Genomic DNA, 25,228 nt, shown 5'->3' with positions numbered 1-25,228 from the left:
TAATCTAACATTAGAAACACAATATTTTAAAGGAATTTAAATGTATACTACAAATTTTTTGTTACCAATACAATTAGATATATTCCACAAAGAAAAATTACAAAATCATTATTGTAAGTTTTTTTATTCATTTTCTTTTTAATTGGAGGAAGAGAAATACAATTGATCTTCATATTTATAATCAAAATGAGTATGGTATAGTTGGTGAATTATTTATAACCCTATTTTGTTTTTACATAAATATATGAATATAAAAATTGTTCCCTATCAATAATAATTAGAATCAAACAAAACGTAGCTAGGATCGATTGTCAATTAGTGATGAAGCAATGGACCACAACCAAAGCTAATTAATTGGGTGCAGAATAATATGGAAACTGGAACCTTTTTATTATAATTGGGAAAATTTCTTCAAATGTTGTCATTTTATATGATGGGTGTTTCTCTTTATTTGAACATGTGTTAAGTAAAAGTCGTGTGCTAAATTAATGGGAAGAAAGCATAGAATCCAAGTCTTCCAGAGGAATATTTATACAAATATAATATGATTTAATTAGGATGCTAAGGAGCTGGAATTGAGTCATGATCATGTTGTCATGTGCCCATTTGAGTGTTTGTTAAATTGAAACCTATGTCATCAACTTCAATTATTTTAAAAAAATAATTCATTTGTGGCTGATGATTTATTTATATGCATTGATAATTGAAATATAAATGGAGATAAGTACTACTCCTAAGTCCAAATCAGTAATTAATTAGGTTATAGGTTGAGTTGATCGAAAAGTCATGAACCGATACTTTCTCCATACTCATGCTTAACGACGAATCTGTCAGAGAATTAAACACACAATCAAATACTAATATTTTGTTAAGGGAAACATAAAATTCAATTATTTTTTTTGAGTATAGATGGTGGGATGAATCTAATCTCACAAGGATCTAACCTAATATTTTGTATGAATTTAATAGTGGTACTTATATTACCATGAGTGGAATATCGGTAATATCTGACCAATTAGCACCGATTTTGTTAAAAGAATGCAAACAAGCACCAAAATAAATTACTTATGTGATAAATATTTACTCATGTCTCTCAAGTCACTATTCTAAAGTAGACGTTGAATACTTTATATAATTCTTTATATTTGTTTATTAAATTTTGTTTGGCCAATTTCCTTTTGTTGGAGCCAAACTTTTCCACCAACCAATCACAGAAAAGAAAAGAACCTTTTAGGTATAAGGAAAAAGAAATCCATCAAAACAAAACCCAGTAATTCCATTTCCTCAAATCAAAGAGCAGTGCTAGTCATCTTCATTTTTACTTTCCTTTTCCTTTTCCACAGACTTGGTTGATGATAAGTAAATAGAACAATAATAATTGCATAACATATTCAAAATAAATACAAAGACTGTCGAATTATTTTGCCTATATAGAATTTAAAAAGAGACACTGGTAAGTTATTAGTAACCTTAAACAGAATTCAGAGCTAAAAAAAACTTACGAAAACTTACAATGTTGAAGGATCTAAAAATGACAGCAAAGCTGCCTAGTCTGGGAGAATCAGTAAATAATGGACTGACCGCGAGGCAAGAATCGAGAGAAGTTAGAACGTCCAGCACGATCTGGGCTTTAGCTTTCTCTGCTTCTGTTGAGGCTGTGCTCAGTTTCTGAGTGATCTCTGCATGACCGTTTAGAACAGAGGCGGGGTCGATTCGTGCTCCACCATGACAGTCTCCACAGAGATTACAAAAGTAGAATTAGAATGGAGAAACGCAAATCCACAGCTAATGAAGTACTTCATCACTTGATCGCCCTTGAGTATGTTGATGCAGGTTTCAGCTCTGATATTAATGCTACGTTTCCAGGTAGCATACCTATCTGCCCCCGCCACGCCAAGGCAGACAGACAAATGAACGTTAAATCGTCAGAGCAACGTGAAGAAAACATATGATCATGCCAAGGCAAAATTTGGACAAGAGGAAATGTGATTGTGTCTAAGCCCAGCCTGAAGTAATATTTCATCATTTTGCATCATACAAATGTCAAATTGTGAATCACTATTTATGTGTAGCATCCATGGGGAAACAGGCAGTGAGACAAAGCAGTTTTACCAGCAATTCCAAAACCTTGTTTCTCAATTAGCTCATCAAGAATGGGAAAAATGTCATGCCACATAGCAAAATATAACCTTTCAACATCAAGCATCAATTCCACTACCACTGTGCTAAGCAATATTCACTCTGGTTGCATCCAAACTTCGGTAGATATTTTTACAATCTACTGCTCCTAACAGAAGACTGACAGGTGTTTCAGTAATTGATACTATCACTAAGTTAACAATAAATTGAAAGCTTACCAAAAAGTGACACTTGATATTTTACTACATGTTATATATGTTCTCCATTCTCCATCTACATGGACAACTACTTTTGCGTAAATATTACTCCTATCAACTAATCCAAGAACGACGAAACAAAAATTTACCATGGCATTAAACAGACACTAAATGGGGCATTGTGGTTGCAGAAAAAGTGAATGATAAAGGCAGAAGATGAGGATTGGTCTAAAATTGATCGAGTGCAATGAATGTGTAAAAGTTAAAAGTGAAAACTATCAATTGATTTCAAGGGAGAGATACGTTTGGGGAAAGTGGAGAGAAATGATGGCGAGAGAGAGAGAGAGAGAGAGAGAGAGAGAGAGAGAGAGAGAGAGAGAGCAACACATTGAAATGAATACTTGATGGTTCTGACTCACAACCAAGCCATGAGAAAAAACATTGAATCCCACAAACTCCTCTATAGGTCCAAAAACCAATTGATAGAAACTAGTTCACAAATGAAAACACGTCAGAAATATTCGAAATAGTACACCTACAATCAATTTGTTACCTTTTCAAACATGGAGGCTACACTGAGAAAAGAAAGGGGCCAAGTGTAGGTCAATTCTTTTACTACAAAATCCAAAAGTACACCTCAAATGTAATGGATTGAAGGGATATACAAAGAATCTCCAAGTGTATATTCAATTTCGTGATCTTGGGGAAAGAATTGAGCATTTGTAATTGCAGCATTACAATTTATGATCTCTACGTTTAAAATTCCAGTTATAAACAAAAAATTCATAGAAAGAGAACTTATTTAGCAAGATAATGATGTGTTCATCAGCAACAATTTGATTCAACAAATGTACTGTAGCTTGAAGCTACTTAAACATGATCATACTCCTATGAAATAAGGGTTGTGCAACAAAAGGAATGAAGGCAACACATATAAGCATAGCAAAATATATACACACACATAGAGCATTTAACACCTTAGCAGGCATCTAAGGAACGTCATCATCTTAAAGACCTGAGTTGACACTTGACAACAATGTACATAAAATAGCATATAAGAGCATGCATCTGTAGTACTAACCTGTGATCACATCCATTCTAGAAACCTGTCCAGGGCTAGATGAACACGGTGAACAAGGATGAACAACCCTTTGTTCTTGTGATCCGATTGAGAAACTTGGATTTGGTGCCGATACTGAAGCTAAAGGATTTGAGCAGCAAATACAACATATCACGTAGTATGTGACAGGCTGAAAGCATCAGCAAGAGGACTCAGAAGGAAACAGAGGAGCTTTCATGGGTGGAAAAGCAACATAGGAGCTTTCAACAACCAAGATTTAAATAAATAGCAATTCAAAGTTTATGGTGAAGCCATTGTGCTAATGTGCAACAGAAGAAAGTAGTACCATCATTAAGGGATGAGTTTGAGTTTAAGGGCTGATCAAACTAAGAAGTATTTTGATATGTCTACAAGCTTTTCATTTTCTGGAATTAGAAGTACAATATAAAAAGATAAGCTTCTTGTGATCATTATAAGATTCTCAGACTTGTCAACTTGTCTCTCACCTTTTCAAGGCTTATTAAGCTATCAAGCAACACCACCAAGATATCAATCAGAACTACAAAACTTAATTGAAGCATTAAGGAATCAATCATGCAAGTCTAATATAAAGAAAGTATCTCAAAACTGACTGCTGAAAACTTCCAAAGAAAATGAGATTGTCAATTCATACAGCAAAATAAAAGACATCAACATCATAAAAGGAAGTATAACAGTAACAGAGAAGACCACATTCAACCTGGATACAACTAGAACAGATGATCAAAACCACTGAGCAATACATTAAACACTCCCACGATCCATATGCCACTAAGCTAGTTTGCAAATATCTTCATACTCAACAGCCTTGAGAACTCTTCCATCATATACTCCCTTTTCAATCTGCACCTTGGCACAAAATCTATCAGTATCAATTGACAGCAACCTTGCAATCTGACCGCGATACGCCCCATTCACTATCTTGACAAGACCCCCTATCTGAGGAAGCACCGTCTCCAGCTCCTCCTGATCAACCCTCAATACATGCTTATTCTCAAGCATCTCAATCTCCCCACAGTATTTATCAATCACCTTGCGCACGACACCCTTCAGCTTGTAGTACCCCTTATCGACCAAAGCTTTACTCATAACCTTCACTACAATCCCTGGGCAAACCCAATAGTCCTTTCTATTGATCCTTTCCTTAGCTTTCTCCTCATCTTTCATCATCTCATCCAAAACTGATGCATTCTTACTCGAACCCTCACCTTCTCTTTTCCGCTTCCCAGTACTACTCTCTGGATCGACCTCATCAAACAACAGCCTAGTATTATCCTGTTTCCCATTCATCTCCGGTTCTTTTTCGACTGCCCCAAGCTTAACTTGATCTTTGCTCCACCCTCCTCATCATTCTTCTCCAACATTCACGATTTAGCAAGTCCTTCTTCTTCACCACCCTTGTCGCTCCCAACCATCTGCTCAGCTCGCTCAATTTGCTTCTGAATCTCTCTCTCCATCTTCTCCTCCTCCACCATACCCGCCTTGAGGCGCTTATTCTTCATCCTCTCCTTGAATAGAGTCTCCAAATCGTTATCGATGTAGGTGATGAACCAGCCTTTGGGGGTCTCTTCCACCTTCAACTTGCCGGCCTTCCCCAAATACTTGATGAACTCCGTCAGCGTCGCCCACTTGGTAGAATTCATGTGTACGTGGTTGCGGTCAGAGATGTACTCGTTGTAGACGACGGTGGCGGCTGAAGCAGTGACTCCGCTTCATGTGCTCGAGGAACATGCTCTCGAACTCCTCGGAGTAGCCACTGATGATTCGGGTGGGGTTCTGGCCGAAGACCTGCATCTGGCGCTGGTGCGACTCGCTCATACAATGGCACTTGAATCCGTTCTCATCACGGCATTGCTTCTGGCACATCTGGCAACACCATCGCATCTTCTGCAGACCTTTTGCCTTGATCCGGTTTGCGATAGCCTTCGGGGTTAGGAATTCATTCTTCCTCATTTCAGGAAAATCGGCAAATTTGAGGTGTTGGGCAAAAGACTGACTTCTTCAGCAAGATATCTGCAAAAAGCCAATCACTTCAAAAATTCAAGTCACAATTCGAACTCTTGCTTAATTTACACTCATCAACTCTTGCAGACACATAATCTAATCCCAATTCGAGCTCATAATATCGGAGAATCCCCAAATTAAAGACCCCCAATTCGAGGCATACTTATATGGGAAGTTACAGAGGCCGGACGGCGTTTGGCTGTAGCGATTCACAATGGAGAGTCGGAGAGAAGGAAACGTGAAGAGTATATCTTTTTCTATCTTGCCTCTCTATTCCTATCAATTAAGGCCCAACAACAATTATAGAGAGCCCAAATCTTATTCTTCAAAAAATTCCACTTAATCATAAGCTCTTTCCCTTAAATTATTCCATTTGAGAATCATGTTAATTTGTCGATATTGATATTTTTAGTTTAATTTGAATGATGGTAATAATTATTAAATATATGGATATGTGCATTGATTTCTATACTTGTCCACATTTCTCAACATTATCATTGTACAACAAAAGTATTATCTTTTCATGTTTATATAAACATGGATATTCATATTGAATATTTTGTTTTTTTTTTGCACTAGAGTTTTGTTCAATATATATTTAATTTTTATTTTTATAGTTTTAAAGTATTTCTTTGTAAAGTGGGATTTACCCAAATTGCATAGTGATTAAGAAGCCATAGTAGGTATTAATATTATTGATATTTTAAATGTATAGAAAAAATCAATTTATCTCTTATTAGGTTAGTTTAAATAAATTGAGCAGCTTTAAATTGGTCCACTCTCTGAGATGCTTAAAAATCAACACAAGAAATGGTCATTGGATACACCGGTTGATTGTTCACGTCTATTAATTGAGTGGCACTTCTATAAAGAATTGCATTTCTCATGCACAAATTATAAATGGAGTATTTTAAAAAATTCTGAACTAAATTTAAGTCGAATATACAAGAAACAAAAAGTAGTAATATTGGAAATAATTTATGTCTATACATAAAAACCGATGTGATGTCTACATATAAATAATTTCAATCTTACTTCCATACTCCTAAGATTAAGCTATAGTATATCTTATTTTGGGAACACATTCGAATAATATATGTAACCACTACAATGATGTACAACACCATCAAAAATCCATCGTCGGACCTCATTCACTGATGAAGAATAGCTTCCTCCTCTTGTTCTACAACTTTTATCTTAACTGGCTTCCCCAGCTTCGACTTATCTTTCATTTTTGCAATCTCTAGAGCCTTACCACAAACGGGAAAGCCTTGATCGTCCCATGACTCCAACATCACACCAGATCCAATACAGGTCGACTCCTGGTAGAAGGCAGCAAACTGCCCAGCTGCCAGACCTTGATCATCTTCGTACAATTTCACAACTCCAATTTCACGGCCATCGTCTCCATCAACTTGTATAGACAAATCGCAATTGTATAATTTAGGCCCGTGCCTAACCTGAAAAGGGTTTCCGATAAATTTAGCAGCTCATAACTAAATTTAAATAGCAAACAAAGGGATGAAAAACTCTCTCAATATGAATCACTTAAAAAGAATCAAGTGAAACTGAGGGAAAGGGATACACAATATAAAGTGAGATACTCGATCTCATAGACGCATAGAATTCCTATGCGAGGGGACTTCAACAGAGTTTATAAATATAGACAGAAATAAATACCTTGCACTGAAGTTGAGTGATCCTAGGAGGAGAGCCGCTAAAAAATCTCAAGGACCCAACACGAAACTGGCGTCTTCTTTTGTCAACTGAAAAATAGTTTCTTGATACAAATACTACATTATTCTCAATATCTTTTTCCACGACGTACCTGTGATCAAGTAATTAAAAATCACGTATCTTACTAGTGTATTTGAAATGAGAAAGGGTGGCATTTAAGAAATTAGGGGCAGTAAGTAAAGAAGTTTGTAGCAAGCATGCGCCAACAGTCAGAACTTAAGGAGATTTCTTACCAAGGTCCACCAGGAAGACGTAACCCTTGACGTTGGCCAATTGTATAGAACCAAAAGCCTCGGTGATTCCTGAGGAAATCTCCGGTCTCAGCTTCCAGTATCAAACCTTCCTCCTCTCCAATGTGTCTAGCAACAAATTCACTAAACTTAATCTGTGGCCAAGCACACAGGAATATTTATAATGCAGAATTTTGAATGACAGATAAAAGGTTCATAACATATAGAGCGTGTAGGCAAGCCAGATGGCTAAACAGCTAGTAATTCATAAATCTCCAGCAAATATCAAGTCGTTCGACAACAAACTTAATGTGCATGCATGATCTTCATAGATTTCTGCAATGACGGCAAAACCACCTTTCCTAGAAAGCATATTCCTTGTGAATCCTTTCTGTCCTGGTTGGGTAATCCAAATATTTTGGCAAGCCGGCGCACTTCTTCCTAAAGGATCAATGTCAATAGTTAAGTAATGAGTAAATGCCAAAACTGGTCCTGAACATATGCTCATTTTATGATTTTGGTCCTAGACATTATCTTTTGAATTTTTGCATTCCAAACATTTCAACTCGGATCACAATCGGTCCAAAATTAACTATTCCGTCAAATTTTAACGGTCAACGTTTTTAATTCCGATTTTGACCAAATTAAGCTATTAAATATGATTAATAACTCCCTAATTATATCATTAATTAATTATTTTAATAACTTATCATTTAAAATACAAAACAAATACTAATATTAAAAAGAAAATGGCTTCCACACACACTGTCCTCCTCGCCTTCTTCTCCATTCTCGCCGCCTCCGTCCTCGCCCAGCCGCCGCTCAACCTGGCGGAGCAAGACGTGCTCTACAGCATCCTCGACTCCGTCATCCCAGGCACCCCCTGGCGCCGCCTCTTCCCCGATGACCTCTGCTCCTCCGCCCCCCACGGCTTCGCCTGCGACTTCTTCTACACCCCCGCCACACCTCGCACGTCACCGAGCTCAGCTTCGGATACGTCTCCGACTACACCCCCAACTCCCCCTGCTACCCTAACTCCACCCTCACCCCGCAATTCCTCGTTAGAGGAGCTGATCTTCATCGAGAATCCCGCCCTAATCGGCTCCTTTGGTGGCAAAATCGGAAACCTAAGACGACTGCGGCGGCTCGTTCTCACCGGAAGCGTCGGCTCCGGCGGCATCTCCAACTGGATCAGCGACTTCGCCGATCTCGAGCAGCTCACGCTTTCGAGAAACAGATTCTCTGGCGAGATCCCGATGGATGCTTTTCAGAACATGAAGAAGCTGAAGATTCTAGATCTGAGCGAGAATGCCTTCCAAGGCGCGATGCCAGAATCAATCGGATTCGCGGCTACGTTGGTGAAGCTCGATTTGAGCCACAACGGATTCTCCGGAAAAATTACAGAGAATATCACGTGCTTGAAGAAGGTGGAGTTATTAAAATAATATTATTTGTTTATTAAAATAATTAATTAATGATATAATTAGGGAGTTATTAATCATATTTAACAGCTTAATTTGTTCAAAATCAGAATTAAAAACGTTGACCGTTATAATTTGACGGAAAAGTTAACTTTGGACCGATTGTGATCCGAGTTGAAATGTTTGGGATGAAAAAATTCAAAAGATAATGTATAGGAATAAAATCATAAAATTGACATATGTTCAGGACCAGTTTTAGCTTTTTAATCTCAAGTAATATCAGCAAAAAATATTGTTGAAATATAGAGAAAAATAATCCATAGAAATCTATTTTTGGAATCATAAAACAGCTTCTAGAGAAAACAAAATAGCACATGCATATCTTTATATGGCCACATAAAATTCGAACCTGACCTTTTCAATGCATCCAAGAGGGAAGATCAGTCTTTTAAGCTGTGACTGTGAAAGGTGTGAAAGAAAGTATGTTTGATCCTTAACCTGAAACATAATTTAGGCAGATTGTGAGACTACTGACTACCTAAACAACAGTAAGAAGCTGACACCAGCTACTTTCCAAATCATAATGAACTAAAAGGTAAATACATGTTTTATCACTCAATTTTACCATATCTTTTGACAATCTCAAAGCAGACGGCTCATCTTTATTATCACTATTTGGGTGAACAACCATTGCATAATGTCCAGAGGCAATATAATCAAATGACATACCACTTATGGCATCCATGAATGCACCTACAACAAAACAATTTATAAACTATACTAGCATTATAGCAAGCATAAGGAACGTGAATATGGATGTTTTGCAGACATACCGAATTTTATTCTTGTATTACAGAGGACATCTGGGTTTGGAGTCCGGCCGTATCGATACTCATCTATAATATAAGAAACCTGAAAATTAAACTTCATACATTATTCCCTTTCTTTTAAAAAAAATTATAAATTTCAGGTTTATTATTTTATCAAATGGGTTATGGGGAGCTAGCGGACTACACTAAGTACGAAGTATGGAAAAAATCAGGACAAAGCAGGACCCACTAATTTATGATTGTTGGTGTAGATACAGTATCTGGGGTATTCTCCAGTGTATCTGGGGTATTCTCCAGTGTATCGGGAAATATTGGTCCCCATCTAAGCTTCTTCATTCCAAAAAATAAATTCCCTATAATATGCGCACATGCGAAAGATAATTTAGCTCAGAAACCAAAAAAAAAAGGAAAGCACGGGAATTTCTTAAAGATGCTGGTCGCTGGTAGTGGTACGTGAAGGGTAAGGGTTAAGTGTAGAACTAATCAGTGAAGTCCAAAACCAGGAGCATACAACTTCACTATCGGAACTATGGGATTATCTGACTGATTGGTAGATGCTGGGATTGGCATATTGGTATTGCTAGTAAAAAGCATACTGATTAACCTCAATCCTCAAGAAAGCTGAAGTCCTGAACAAGAAAAAGAAAATACAAAATATTCACCACATTATTCCAGTATTCATCTGTCAAATGGACAACTTCCAGAGGTACATCAACCTGCAATAAAACATACACTACATTTAGTTATATCAACATTAGAGATAACAACAAACTGGATTTCACAAAGGACCTCTATTGCATTAAACAAACATGTGATTTATCTAGCTATGATTACGGGGAAGATGATCATGTTCATAAAATGATAGCACACCCTGTGCCAGTAGAAATGCATTTGCCACAAGGAAGTGTCAGGATTCAGGAGCTGAGTTAACAACGCTTTATCACTTCCATTATCTAGTCCAACATACACCACTGTGTGATCAGAAAAATTATCACTGGTCTTAACTCTTAAGGCACCTTTAAATTAGTCTTTCTGGAGATAATGTATTTCTCATAATAGCAAAAATTGAACAAAATTGGAAGGTTTAGTACACATGCTATGGCAAACACATAAATCACATCATTCAAATATACAGAAACATAACCTGATCACAGACGGCTTTTGCATATCTCAAATCTTCTTCCCATGGGCACTCAGACCAGAAGTTCTCAAAGTCTTCCTATAATAAAGATAATAATATCTCACAATAAGTAGAACATACATTTTTGTTTAAAATCATGACAAATAGATAAAAATATAATGGTATGCGCTCACACAAAGGGCCTAAAAATAGTGAATTTTAGACTTTTAGTCAAATATTCTCAATAAACAGAAGCCTGCATGGATCGATACACTTTCACAAGCATGACTAGCTCATACGTAATATATAGTTTTGAGGTATGGCCTAGTTACAGAAAATAGAAAAGACTTAATAACTCTATAAGTTCCCCAATGGCAACAGAATGTAGGGCTGTGAACCAGAATATTAATGGCTTATATTGTTTTTAATATACATATGCAGAAGTTTGATTCTGAGTTTTAAAGTTATAAGCTGGCTCATATCAAAATAACGGTTTCTAAAGGATCAAGCTGGGCTCATAAATGACTCATTTATCAACTTATATGGACCTGCATTTATTGATTTTGACTCAAGGTTATTAGATAAACTAGATAGCCATAAGCTTCTCAAGTATCAAATCATGAAATCATACAATTGCAGCTCCGCATAACAATGTTCGGCTCTGATACACCCAAACTGATCAAATTGGTATCAAGGTGTTTGTGTGGATGGAAATCATGTGGTATTTCCAAAAGTACTACGGACCTCAATTTAAAGCAATCCATTCCCTATATTCATGTTTGAAAACCATACAAACTGAGCTTAAATGAGAAAAAAACATAAAATTGATGACAAATTAACCACAACCAAACACGAATAACTGACAATTAGATATTAGCAAGGGCATAATCAATTGACTATACAATTAAAAATTACAGAAATGGAGAGCACACGAACTTGGAACCAGATCTTGAGGTAGAAGGCGGTGCAGGAATGGCCAGCCGCGTGGAGTAGGCGGAGAGCGACGCTGCTGTCCACGCCGCCGCTGAGAAGGACAGCTACTTTGAGAGGCTTCTTTTCCGGCAATGAACACGATAAATAGCAGGGCTCAACAGTTTTGGCAGCGGCGGAGGTAGAGCAGAGCGGGCTCAGAGTCGAAAAACGTGGCAGGAGCCTGAGAGACGGTAGAGAGAGAAGGCGCCGGAGAGTAGGAGCAGCAAGGGGAAAACTACGGCGGAGGGGTTTATGTGGGAAGTAGAGAGAGAAAGTGGACGCAATCAGCGTTGTCCTCGACAGCATTGTTGCTCGCAAATCCCTAATAAATGAGTCCCCGTTACAATCATCCAAGAGAGTTCTGAAAATTTACAAGAAGGCGCAGGTGCCGGCGGCGAAGGAGAAGAATTGGGCGGCGAAGGAAATGGTGAGAGAAATCTGTTACTCAACGGGAAGGAGAAGACGCAGATATGTTATTTTTGTTTGTCGACTAAAATGGGCTTCATTTGGGCTTCCATTTAATCAACTAAATGGGTTGGACAATGGGCTTCCATTTTTGGATCTCTACTTTAAATTTGGATTCGTTATTAATTCTATTTTTTGTTCGTTTAGACAATAATGAAATAGTATCAAGTTATATAGTTAAATGGCTTAAAGTGGACGTGGCCCACTAAATTAACTTTCAAACTATGTAAATATTTTCTCAGTGAACATTAGTATAATATAAATATATTAATAATCAAAATTATTGATTATAAATTATTATTTTTTATTATATGTTAATGTGTAATTTAGATAAAATATGTAAATGAGATCGAAAAGGTATGAAAAGTAAGTGAAAATTATATATTCTTTTTTTGTTTGCATTTGAGGTGAATGATTTGATTAAAATTATTTGATGTAATAGTTATTAAAAAAATATTTGAGTTAATGTAAATGGTTTTAAATGAAAATCGCCAAAAAAAAAGGAAAAATGGTTTATGGTTTGTGATTAAGTTTATGTTTGATTTAACGAGATTGTGAAAGAGCTTAATTAAGTCAATTTCGTTTATTGTTATAGAATTATTAAACATACCCCAAAATATAATTAATAGTAGTAATACATATAGGATTAGTCTGGTCTGGCTGATGAGCTAAATAGTTGCAATTGAGATAATAAGGGGCAATCATATGTTAATATATCTAGACCAAAGCATATTAGAAATAAACAAACAATCAACATTTTTTATGGGTGGAAGATTTTAGTTTATAATGATGAGGTTGATGGCAATAGTAATTTTATTGTTAAAGTAGTTTGCAAAGAAAATTTTCAAACTTAACTACTGTTTTATTGTTTTGATATTAAGTTTTATATATATATATATATATATTCATTTCATTTTTGTATCTTTTGTTCTTTGTTCTTTTTAATCTCAGCCCCACGATTTTGTCATCCGGCGGTTAGATTGGTGCCACGTGTCATTTAATAATGCAGATTTTCCGTTGAATAATGCACACCGACTAATAATGCACCATTAAAATGTAATAATGCAGATTTTCAGTTGAATAATGCACACCAACTAATAATGAACCATTATAGTGTAATAATGCAGATCATCTGGACCGTTGATGAATGAGATCTAACGGCTCATATTAAGAAGAATAAATGATCTAAGGGATGAATAGGAGAATAACGCTCTCATATATTTATATTTATATTATTTATTTATTTATTTATTTATTTATTGTGCAGTTTAATTATCATTTGATTTTTCTATAGTTATGAGTTTTTGATGTTTTGATAATTATACATTGTGGATTAATTATAGGTATTTCAATATTGAAATGTATATGTTCTATTTGAAGTAATATCCAAAAATGTTATATTTAAGATATTATTCTACAGTATGTTGTTTTTATTTCAAATGTATCTAATTTTAGGTTTATTATATTTATTTATCTAATGAAGTGTTAATACAATTTTTATTTTTAAGACCCAACTAATATAATTATATCGTTTTTCATTTAAATGAATTACTAATTGATAGTGTGAAATGTGTAAAATAAAATGGACAGTGGGATGGCCCAAGTTTCATTTATAGTGCAATTTAATTCCGTCTTGAAGAAATATTACTAACTCAAATTATTAGACTTGAGTAAAATGCTTGTCGCACAAAAGGGGTCCAGATTTAAATGATTCAACCATACTAGCCAATATAAGTCAAAAATAAAATCACACGCTGGCTTTCAATTTCTTTGATATCCACGAAATTGCAATGAAATTAGAATTAGTTCTTAAACTTTGCTAAGTGATTCTTATTTTTCAAAAAATATCATTACACATCTCTGAATTTTGATGTTTATCGATGGAAAGACTTTCGTACTTTGTAAACTTTTTTTTTGGGACCAAAATATCTTTCGGCCTTTAAGAACAGAGATCACAAATGATATTTATAAATGAACATGAATTTAAAGGACACACCACGATAAATTCAAATTTGAAAACTTTAGCCTCGAATATTACCATGCTCTACCACTAAACGAACTCACATGTATGATTACAAGCCCTTATTATTTTAAGTTACTGCAGCAAAAGCTACATTATAGCATGCTTTAAGGAGCACTAATTTGTAAAATCACTAAATATTTATTTGTGAAAAAAAAGAATTTTATGCAGGTCTCATAGCATGCTAGGCTTGTTACAGAAGCAATATTATTACATAGCGTGCTTATGTTAGTGGATTTTTGCGACAACGTTACCATATAATAATATACTAGTACAAAACTGCAATATGTTTCCTAATGTGCATATTCATGCAAGTACTAAAATAACTTAATTTATCATAATCATTACTCATGACATTTATGAATTCAAGATATGTACATATATTCTTTTCAAATACTATAAAATTCTGGATTCGCAGATCTAATAGAGCGCATGAAAACATAACTCCGTTCAAAATAGTCAATGATTCATAGAAAATACTCATTTAGACATGAATGATTCAATCAAATAAGTATCATCATGGCTTTAAGTAGACAATTATATGTTGATGAATCTTTTTGATTTTGGCAAATATATGTTGTTGAATCTTTTGATTGTGGCAAACAACATATATCTTTTAGATTCCTAAGCTTTTAATATTCTTTTCTTCTCCTAATTGCACTTCCTATAAAAACATTTTTGCTATCTAATTGCTTAGAATAAATACTTTTCTTAGAAATATAATAAACAATTTTAGTTTAGCTTAGGTCGGAATGTTCTTTCCTACCCACGAAGTATAAAAGACTTCAAAAATAAGATGCATTGCAAAATACTACATTTTTGGGTTATCTCTAATTGTAAATTTATCATACGAAATATTGGTGTAGTAATATTACCCGTAGACCATAGTTCAAAATTAAACTACACCTCAAAAAAATAATTTTAACTTCAACCGATAATTTTAGCGACTTAGACAAGTTCGTTAGATAGTAAACATCTTGGCATTAAATATAATATGAAATACATAAACAAAGAAAAAGAGTTGCACATTATAGCATAGCATTAAAACTAGATACACATATGTGCTTTTTTAATGGGTTATGTTGCAATGAACATTTGAGAAATAATGAATAGGTTATCATGAAATAAATTATTATTTATATTCTACCTACATCATGAGTACAATTATTTTTACATAATTGAAGAGGTGATGAGAGGGAGGGTGAAATATTATATAGGGAGTTAACCACGGGTAATTACACAATTCAATTAAATCTTTCTAACTAATTGCTAACTTTTTATTTCCTACCAAATTTATTAAATTGGGGATTGCAAATTTCCCAATAAATTACGAAAGAAGGTCCTTTTGTACGTTCCACATTTCTTTTAAATCTGAAAAATTGCAAATGAAAGATGAAATTTCTGCAATGATCTCATTCTTCCATTTTTTGGTGAATTGCGTGCTGATGTGGCAACCGATTTAAAATACGCATTGTCTATTATGAAAATGTTATGTACATTCCTTGTGTTTTAGCTATGTCAAAAATAAATAATTAAAAATGTTGTTGCCTTTTAGATTACTTGGACAGCCGACAAAAAGGTTCACATGTCGCATAAACAATTATTGCACAAAACAATAGCTCAAATTTTGAGCAAAGGATCAAAGAGTTAGATTAGTATGATTTTTTTTGGCATATAATTTGTATAACTTTTAGGGTGATGGTGCAATTATGCAGCCTTCAATATATTCTATGAAGCTTACTTTCCAAAAGCCAAAGTTGCCCAACCAAGTCAAACTTCCTAAACTTTTGTCATGTACTATCTAGTTTTGCACTTAACTTCTCTATTACTTATTCTGCAAAAATATATCATGGGCTTTCTAGATTGACTCATCCATAAAAATAAAGGTCTAGATTAGATTAGATTAGCCATTAAGGAAAATATATTTTGATTATTCTCGATGAACTGAATTAGTAATTCACTGTTAATTTGTGTGGTATTCTTTCGATAAGGCCATATGCGATATCACTTATCTATTTGTATTATTGTGTTGGTAAGGGCATCCATGGAGGGGCGGACGATAGGCCACTCGATGCCTCGGGCGCGCCATCGTCCGCCACTGTGGGTGCGCGGACGATGGACGATGCGTCGTCCTCGCCCTAAGCTTAGTCCGCGGACGAAGCGCGGACAATAGGGCATCGTCCGCGCCATCGGCCGCCCACTGTGAGCGACGCGGACGATGCAACGCGCTTTTGATTTTTTTTTTTCGAAATTTGTCTATTTAAACCTCGATTCTCATTCTATTTTTCATACGCAAGGATTATCGACGGGCTTCAATGGGGTTCTATCTAGACATGCCTCAATGCGCAACCAACAAGACCATGCTCAGCTCATGAACAACATGATTGAAGAAGTGTGGGCTCGTAACCGCCGTCGCTGAGTTTGCGTATTTTTTTTAATTCGTATTGTAATGTATTAAATGAAATGAAGGGTTTTCCCAATTTTTGTAGTTATTTAAATGTTCAAATAAAAGAAAATGCTTATGGCGCCCCACTGCAGGTGGAATGATAGGAGGATAAAATGTTGATGTGGCGGTGCATAGGGCGGGCTTTAGGGCGCCCCTTAGGGCGCCCCAGTGCTGATGCCCTAAGCATGATTACCACCTGATTTTCAGGAGTTATCAATTACTATATTTTTAGTGGTAAATCAACCTTTTTTATAAATTAAATAAACTGTATGTGGACATGTATTTTCTTTCTATGTCATACGATACGTTATAAATTCGCAATCGGCATAGCTCAAAGGAGAAAATGAAATATAAAAGAAATAACAGTCGAACAAATTTGATGAAAGCAATTGATTTGTTTTCGTTAAGCAAGGCAAGTATGCCCACCTTTTTGCATGGATTAGTATACACACAAAGGAGTAAATACTCAATCATAAATAAAGTTTTGATTTAACAACTGCACCCACATAGTATATATACTATACTCAAATACAGAACCAAATACAATTAATTGCATAACTGCATCGACATATTTCTATACTAGTATAACATAATTAAATATAGAACCTAGTACAAAATTAAATAATTGAATATGCACATGTATGGTAATTTGGGGGCATTAATTAGAGTCAATTCAACTTATTGACTTATAAGTGGCGACTAATGTCTTATATTTACATTGTAATAACTACTATCAATCAAATTATAAGTTGATAGAAAATAAAGACAAAATTAGATTACTACCAAAGAATAAGTCGATAAATTAATTATATTAAAAGGATGTGAAATGAATAACAAGCTATGGAATTTAATCACCTCAATTGGTAGTATTTGGTGGACCCAAATATAAATGACGAGACACCTCTAAATTTAGTTAGATTTTTATTTCGTGTATTTTGATTATAGTACAATGTTTCATGGGACGATTAGATATTGGTCGGTCTTATGACTTTCTTTGACCTCTCTTTTACAATGACGTTCAATTACAGAAATGGAAAAATAGTAAATTTTAAATTGTATTTTCGAGGACATTGACTTGATTTTCTTCCCCTAAAATTTGATTTAAATGAATGCAATTAATAAATTCAATTAGCAATTCGATCTTGGGTGTACGAACCGGTGCAATTCGAGTGTTTGAATAACAAGATTGATAAAAAAAAAATACAAACGATTTGTTTATATCGACTATGATCCAAATAATACCACAACTCCTCAACTATAGGAGTCTCAAAATATATCATCCAACTATGATTTATATCTAATTTTCCTGTTTAGAGGAACAAAGAAAAACTAGACAGACTCATACACTTTATGTTCAATAGAATAAAGTTGAAAAACGATTACAATTGCTATTTTAACCCAACAAAAGAAGAAAAAAAACAAGAAATTGCAATGTACCATAACACCCTCCCCCCTAAAATATTGAAGCGGTGCCTTAGTTTTGTGATTAAAATTTTAGGTAAAAAATCAATTTGTTTTTAAATTAATAGTTTTTGCTTTTAAAGAAACCAAATCAATTATCAACATTTCATTTTTAATCATTTACTTTTAAATTAATAATTTATTATCGACAAATGTAAAATTATATTCATTAACTCTATAAATTCAATCATTTGAAATTATTATATACCCTGTACAATTTGATTGCACCCCATCTATATACCAAATGATTCCAATATCTAGTTATAAATTAAGAAGCGATTATAATAAATTATAGCAACGATTATTATGTAAATATACTATCAAAATTCAAAAAAAGAATCCACCATGTTACATCAGCACCTCAACAAAACCATATTGCTAAACCAAACCCAAGAATTAACTCCAAAACTGAACCATTAAAATTTCATTCAATTTAATCTCTTTACTGATTGGCCTGAAACATAGAAGCCTTTTAATAACCCCACTACTCTTTTCTGTTTTTATTTACACACAAATTTCATCTACTCCCTCTTTAAGTCTCTACTTGCACCAGTCACAGTTCTAATCTATTTTCGCACACTAATTTTAGCCAATAAATTCTCATTAGTAGAGTTAGTATAACACCCCATTCACTGCATATTGTATTTAAACAGATGAAATATTCGAATAAAGAAAAAATCACTTAAAATGGAAGAACGTCATTAATGCGTATCTTAAATCCTTTGAATCAGATCGTTTTGGCGTGTAAACCCCAACACGTGCGAGTCTCACGTGTCACCTCACCCTCAATAAAATCACCCTCAACTCCTCCGTCCCAATCAATAACTCGAAATCCCCCAATTTTCACCCAAATGTCCGCTCCACCGCCGCCCGCAACCATCGTTTACGGCGGCGCCTCCGTCATCACGCAAATGCCGCAGCTTCCCCCGCCGTATTTAGACACGTCATCGCCGTCGTCTTCCTCCTCAACCGACGACGTCTCGTGGTCGTCCATAGTCTTAACCATTATCATCATCGCCTCCGGCCTAGTCATTTCGGCGTCAATCTATCTCCTCCTCCGCCTCCTCTCGAAGCGCATCCATCACACGAGCTCCGACGACGTCGTCGTCCGGCGGCGCGACTCCTCCAGCCAGCCGCAATGCCACGCGGCGGCGGCGACGAACAATCTGCTCGATTCTCTCCCACTCTTCACGTTCCGATCGGTCACCGGAGATCTCACCGGCGGCGGCGATTGCGCCGTGTGTCTGTCGAAATTCGAGCCGCACGATCAGCTCCGTCTTCTGCCAATCTGCTGCCACGCGTTCCACGCCGATTGCATCGATGCGTGGATCGTATCCAATCAAACGTGCCCGCTCTGCCGCTCCGCCGTGATCGCATCCGATTCCGAATTGCTCGATAAAATCCTCCTAAATCAGAACCGCGGCATTAATTCCGCCGACGGAAACGGCAACAGCGGCAGTTTCCGGATCGAGATCGGAAGCATCAGCCGCGGCGGAGGTGGCGCCGCCGCCGAGGCCGCGGAAGGAGAGCGGCGCTCGTACTCCATAGGCTCATTCGAGTACGTCGTCGACGATAACGGCTACGAGGTCTCGGCAGGATCCGTCACTCATCGCAGAGGCGCTTCCGACTGCAATTCGGCGGAAAAGGACACCTCCGCCGGAATTTCGACGCCGGGAGAGGCGCTCGCGGCGGAAGTATCCAGCGGCAGGAATTGGCTGAGGGATTATATGGACAGGCTGGCATCGGCGTCGTTGAGAAGCTCTGGAAGATTCTTCTCAGGCAGCAGCCGGAGGAGCGAGCCTGTCGCTGCCGCCGCCGTGGTCGACGATCTGGAGGCGAACCGCGCCGGAGAGGAGATCAGTGAGATGTTCCGGTGGCTTTCAGGGATATGAAATGTAAATTTTCCAATAGTTAGGGGTAACTTAGTAATTCTCGTTACATAAACTTCACGTTTTCCCGCAGAAACTCCATATATTGAGGGCGAATACAATTCTTTATTTTATTTTATTTTATGAATATTGCATATATTTGCTCAAATTATCCTTTAATCGAATATTTCATCAAATTTGTAAAGCCCATCTTCCAAATTTAATTATCTTTACTATAGTAAGTACTAATAGTATTAAATTCCGTTCATTTAAGAAGTGGTCAAGTGGAAGACGGGAAAAGTTTTGGTTGTGAATCTGCATGTTCCTATTTAATGAAAATTTAGTCAAGATTTCCCACTAAATATTTGCTCTAATTAGTTAACCAAAACGAAGCAGCAAATCTCACCTGTCTGTTCAGTGGATGATGTTTGGAATTTGTTTAAATAAATTGGAAAAAGGAGAAAGTATTTCAGTTTTTTATTTGAATTGATATTATTAGCGTATAAATTAAATTGGTATTGATATTATTAGATGGTGATAATAAAATGGTAAATGGTCGACTTTGCCCCCCGTTTGAGACATTTATGTGAAAATGTTCCATCGTTTAGGTAGTACATACCTATTATTTATATTTATCGCTTTATTTTTGGAAATAAAATATAGTGCAAAAAATTGCGAAATTCCACATCGAATTGAGTAATCGGTGTGTAATTTTAGATAATCAGTGTGTAATTTCGAGATATTCCAATCAAGGCTAACAAAATTTTGAAGGACATTTTATTCCCTAAAATGAAACAATGAGTATTACTACATTTTAGTTATTAAACGGTGAAATATTTCCGGATAAATGGCCTAAAACGATAGGACAAAATTCATAAACAAAAACTATCTCCTCTGACAAATGGAGAAAAAGGACAGGAAGGTATTTGTTGTTATCCCAAATAGTAGTTTTATAAGCTCGACATTCCTTTCTCAACAAACTATCTTCTACTTACATGTGACATCAATCCTCTTTTTATTTTATCTAGGTTATCTAAAATATTGGTCCAACTCCTAACTTGTCTTAATATATTTATTTACCCTACAAACATGGATCTGTCTAGTTATATATGTGAATGCAGCCTGTCATTCTCTCCATGTAGTGACATTTTCGTGCACAATATTTTTAATCTCTAGCTCATTATTCTAATCGATCACTAGAGTTTTGATCCTAGGTTTATAATTGGAACACAATTTAATGTATAATATTGGGATTTAAATCCCAAATAGGCAAATATTAGCACGTAATATTTCTTTCTCGAGCGCAATTTGTGCTAACTACTTGTCGTATAATTTATAGCCTTTTATCTTTTATTTCTAATAGAAAGATGTAAAGAGAGCATTTTGTTCCAATCGCCATTTTTTCTTTTGTCTCGTTCTTTTGTTCCAAGTAATCTAGGAGTATTATTTACATGCAAGGTATCAAATATAATTAAATACTATCCCACATTATGATTATTAAATTGCTTACTGAGATTTTTTTAAAAATCCATATTTTCTAATACGATTAAGGACGTTAATTTGTGGTTATAAATATATCACCAACGCTCCAAAAAATATCTTTATTGTAGGTGTCACAACTAAAATTAGAGGACGCAAATGGAAGCATCCTAAAAAGACAAAAAAGTTAAGTTATTTGTCATTAATTTAGGAACGTTTTCTTTTATGTCCTAAATTATTGTTAATTTGTAAAATTTTTCAACGTGAGTAATTGTGTCTCAATTTTTTTGTCCTTTAAAGATAAGTTTTTTGTAGTAAGGTGATTCTTTTAGATCAATTATTATTACAAATACACTAAGGATAAAGATGTACTAGCATATTAGTCATTAATACTAGTATTCAATTTTTTTTTCTTTAATAACACATCATGCATCTCCTTACTTCAAGAACAAGCCCATTTTCTTAATGAAGAGTCCATTTTTCTTTTAAATATGCACTTAACATAGAATTCATAACATAATTAACCCAATCGGCACTTTCAAAACATACACTGATCATGATATACTATATTGGTTGCGAAATTATCACGACTCAATTGAATAATGATAAGTGCAAAAAGGCTTTGCAGAGAATATACATTCCCTAATGTGTCTTCATGAGGAAGCATGCAGCCACACACACTTTCTAGGTTTAAGTTCTTTGAGGAAAAACATGATCTAGAGCATAAAAAACACAAGAGAAGTATATATTATGTTGTTGATCCAACTGGATAAAGTAAGAGCTTTTGCAAAAAATTATGTCTTAAAATAGTAGAATTAGTTAGAGCAATTTACTTGTCTTACACGCATCACATTGCCTTTCTTTCTCCATATTTTCTCAGAAAATAAGCCTCTCTCTGTGTCCAAAAATTAAAGCCAAATTCGCCCAACAAACTTTTATTTGCGCACCGCACGGACCATGTCTTTTCTTTTATTAAATGAAGACTTATTACAAAATACTACTCCCTCCGTTCCATAGTAATGGATGCGTTCCTTACTATGGTGATACATAGTTAAAATGACAATCTAAGCAATCAACTCATCATAAGGTTCCAAGCAACAACAATACGAAATTAGAGCACTATGGTGACACCATAGTTAAAATGACAATCTAAGCAAGCAATCTGCGGTACATAGCCCAGCAATCAGGGATACGAAATCACAGATAATCTAGCAATCTGCGATACATAGGCAAGCAAGTCTGCCACGTGTCATGCTAAGATTGAATTTACTAATAAATATAAGGGTCCTCATTAGTGGTAAGTTGTTATTTTAATGTCGATTGTAATTTTAATACAATCCTGATGTATATCCAAGTTGGAGATATATATACGTATGTCGTTTTGCTCTAACACTACAAGAAATAAAAACACATAACATTTACTCACAAAATACGCGCGGCACATGTATGTATCATTGTACTATCTCAAAGACAACTACAAGAAATAAAAATTCCAACTGATTAAAAACTCATAGAAATTTAGCTGTGTTGTAGTGGATATTGTAAAATAAGGCAATTATAAATTTTCAACCCATTATGCTAACTAAGAAAATAAATAGTTTATATATAGGTATTAAATATGATGGAAGCATCTATGACTATGAAGAATGCCAGCAAAATAAGTTAGGTGATTGATGTAGTGCCTAAGTTGAGGGGAATGTGGCAGCACTTATGCATGTGGCACAATTTGGGGGATTAGGGTTTTAAAATGGTGGACTTTGCATAATAGATATATTTTCCCATTTACAAGTGATCACACACAACTACGTATTGGTTGGATTTTGGTAGGATTTGATGAGAAGCAAAAAATGGAGTTGATTACATTAAATTAAATTTGCGCTATTTTTATTATTGCGTTTGAATCACTTGAATGAAGTCAATGGAAATATCCGAGGTAGCTCACTGATATTCACTGTTTGTGATATCCTGATGTCAAATTACATTAAATTCATTCAATTAATTCACATTCACTATATAATAATGCATCAAGACACACTTTAGAAAAAGGGTTTACACTACATTAAAATATTCATGGACAATTTGACGGCATGCTATAAAAAGGCCAAGGCCCAACAAATAGTGTTTTATTGGACATGTCCAATTCTGCAACTTCAATAAGTAAAAATGAAATGTTGGGGGTATATATCAGAAAGGAATTTCCTATAGATTCAAGAAGATGGCCCACATAAAAAAAAGAAGAAGAGAACAAATCATCTTCTAAATCCATAAAGAGAACAAATCAACTTCTTAACCTATTATTCTTGTAACAAACTAATTTGTACCATGTTCAAAACAAATTCTTGCACATTACCACGATAAAGGCAGTCTAAAATGAACGTTTTGGTCAGATCCTCGGACTACTAGCACCATAATTTTAAACATAAGAAGAAATATAGAAATGCTAAACATTTGAGTTACACAAGTTTGAACGAACAATGAACTACAAGTAACTAAATTTTAAAAATTAAAATTTTTACCGACATAATATTGTTAATAATCCATTTTTTAAAGTTACTAAATTTTAAAATTTAAAATCCATTATTGTTAATAATCCATTTTTACCTACATAATATTGTTAATTTGTCGTATAAGTTACTAAATTTTAAAAATTAAAAATTTTTAACCAGCCCTAAATTTTTAATTTTTAATAATCCTTTTTTTAATTTTAATATTTAAAAAGTAATTGAATCACAATCAAAATTAAATTTAGCTACAATTTACTTTAATAACTAAATTTATAACTATAATTTTTATAATTAATATATTTAAGAATTTCATAGTATTTTTATTTTCTAAAATTTTTAGAGAAATAGAAAGAAAGAAGATCTGACATAAATCGATTGAAAGAGTGAATTGAAAAATATCATTTTAGGTACTCAAACTATAAGAAAATATCATATCAGATACTCAATAGGGAGATAGAGAAAATATCATATCCAATACCTAGATATGAAAGTCCAAAAATACCATTCATGCATTGGGGCATTTTTTATGCAAAATTGTGATGAATAGTGAAAAAGTACCATGAATGTAATTTACACCTTAGTTCAGGGACTGCACATGATATTTTTAAAGTTCAAGAACCGTTTGCGTGCGAAACACATAGTTTATGGACCATTTGCGTGGTTTACTCTTTTTTATATTGTATGCCGAAATTGCTAATATAAATAAGGCGTCCGGGGGAGCGGCGACCTCCTCGCAGCAGTGGCGGACACACTCACAAGGGATGAGGGGCTTAATCACGCCTTTCCAAACTCTACTTAAATTTCTTTTGAAAACTTAAAGAAAGTATCAATAGCCCTCACTAAATTATTGCCTTTGAAGTCTAAATTGTCGGAAGTATAAATAAGGAAATTGATAATCTATAGTAAGTTAACCAAAAAAGAAATATATGCAGGGATAAATCAAACAATTTTCTCTCCTCAAAGCATTGTTAGTGTGGGTTGCACCCAGTGGCGGATCCAGAATCCGGAATCGGAGGGGGCGGAATATATAGTATTACCTTGATTTAGTGCGGACATGACTATTCTTTTCGTTGTTCGGGGCGACGCCGGAGGCAAACGGAGGGGGCGGACATGACAATTTTACGTCCCGATAAGGAGAATAGTAAAAGAATGTTTCAAGTGTTTATGGCGCTTGCACAAATACTCAAACGAGTGTGTAACATTTAACAAAATCAACCCTTTATCCTATAATTTAAG

The 25,228-nt window shown here is 35.0% G+C and overlaps 3 protein-coding genes and 1 pseudogene across 3 annotated transcripts; 1 reads left to right on the top strand and 3 right to left on the bottom strand.

The window, feature by feature from the left end:
- Window positions 1-1,355: 1,355 nt before the first annotated feature.
- Window positions 1,356-3,992, bottom strand: LOC121776206. The gene is made up of 3 exons (XM_042173364.1): window positions 3,903-3,992; window positions 3,418-3,586; window positions 1,356-1,879 (listed from the first exon to the last, which is right to left on the bottom strand). Exons 1-3 carry the CDS (start codon window positions 3,990-3,992, stop codon window positions 1,692-1,694), a joined length of 447 nt encoding a protein of 148 aa, XP_042029298.1. The 3' UTR covers window positions 1,356-1,691.
- A 46-nt stretch (window positions 3,993-4,038) lies between these two features.
- On the bottom strand, window positions 4,039-5,388 carry LOC121776205 (annotated as a pseudogene).
- A 994-nt stretch (window positions 5,389-6,382) lies between these two features.
- Window positions 6,383-12,203, bottom strand: LOC121776297 (tRNA-specific 2-thiouridylase MnmA-like). The gene is made up of 10 exons (XM_042173466.1): window positions 11,714-12,203; window positions 10,802-10,876; window positions 10,320-10,373; window positions 9,661-9,739; window positions 9,453-9,580; window positions 9,242-9,325; window positions 7,764-7,847; window positions 7,410-7,561; window positions 7,120-7,267; window positions 6,383-6,899 (listed from the first exon to the last, which is right to left on the bottom strand). Exons 1-10 carry the CDS (start codon window positions 12,053-12,055, stop codon window positions 6,591-6,593), a joined length of 1,455 nt encoding a protein of 484 aa, XP_042029400.1. The 5' UTR covers window positions 12,056-12,203; the 3' UTR covers window positions 6,383-6,590.
- A 6,783-nt stretch (window positions 12,204-18,986) lies between these two features.
- LOC121776479 (E3 ubiquitin-protein ligase ATL4-like) lies at window positions 18,987-20,189 on the top strand. Its single transcript, XM_042173654.1, has one exon. The coding sequence runs from the start codon at window positions 18,993-18,995 to the stop codon at window positions 20,031-20,033; it is 1,041 nt and encodes a 346-aa protein (XP_042029588.1). The 5' UTR covers window positions 18,987-18,992; the 3' UTR covers window positions 20,034-20,189.
- The last annotated feature ends 5,039 nt before the right edge of the window (window positions 20,190-25,228 follow it).

Source organism: Salvia splendens, chromosome 18 (genome assembly GCF_004379255.2).
Source record: "Salvia splendens isolate huo1 chromosome 18, SspV2, whole genome shotgun sequence".
NCBI classification, from domain to species: domain Eukaryota; kingdom Viridiplantae; phylum Streptophyta; class Magnoliopsida; order Lamiales; family Lamiaceae; genus Salvia; species Salvia splendens.
The sequence above is the reverse complement of the archived record's forward strand: the minus strand, read 5'-3'. Positions and strand labels throughout refer to the sequence as shown.

Excerpts from the sequence above, each read along its gene's own strand:
- LOC121776206 (XM_042173364.1), bottom strand. The coding sequence starts at position 3,992 with ATGATTGATTCCTTAATGCTTCAATTAAGTTTTGTAGTTCTGATTGAT. Across the intron at positions 3,587-3,902 it reads GCTTAATAAGCCTTGAAAAG|CCTGTCACATACTACGTGAT; the intron begins GTGAGAGACAAG and ends TGATGCTTTCAG. Across the intron at positions 1,880-3,417 it reads TAGAATGGATGTGATCACAG|ATAGGTATGCTACCTGGAAA; the intron begins GTTAGTACTACA and ends TGGCGGGGGCAG.
- LOC121776297 (XM_042173466.1), bottom strand. The coding sequence starts at position 12,055 with ATGCTGTCGAGGACAACGCTGATTGCGTCCACTTTCTCTCTCTACTTC. Across the intron at positions 9,740-10,319 it reads ATGAATACTGGAATAATGTG|GTTTCTTATATTATAGATGA; the intron begins GTGAATATTTTG and ends TTTAATTTTCAG. Across the intron at positions 9,326-9,452 it reads TGAGATTGTCAAAAGATATG|GTTAAGGATCAAACATACTT; the intron begins GTAAAATTGAGT and ends ATTATGTTTCAG.
- LOC121776479 (XM_042173654.1), top strand. The coding sequence starts at position 18,993 with ATGTCCGCTCCACCGCCGCCCGCAACCATCGTTTACGGCGGCGCCTCC.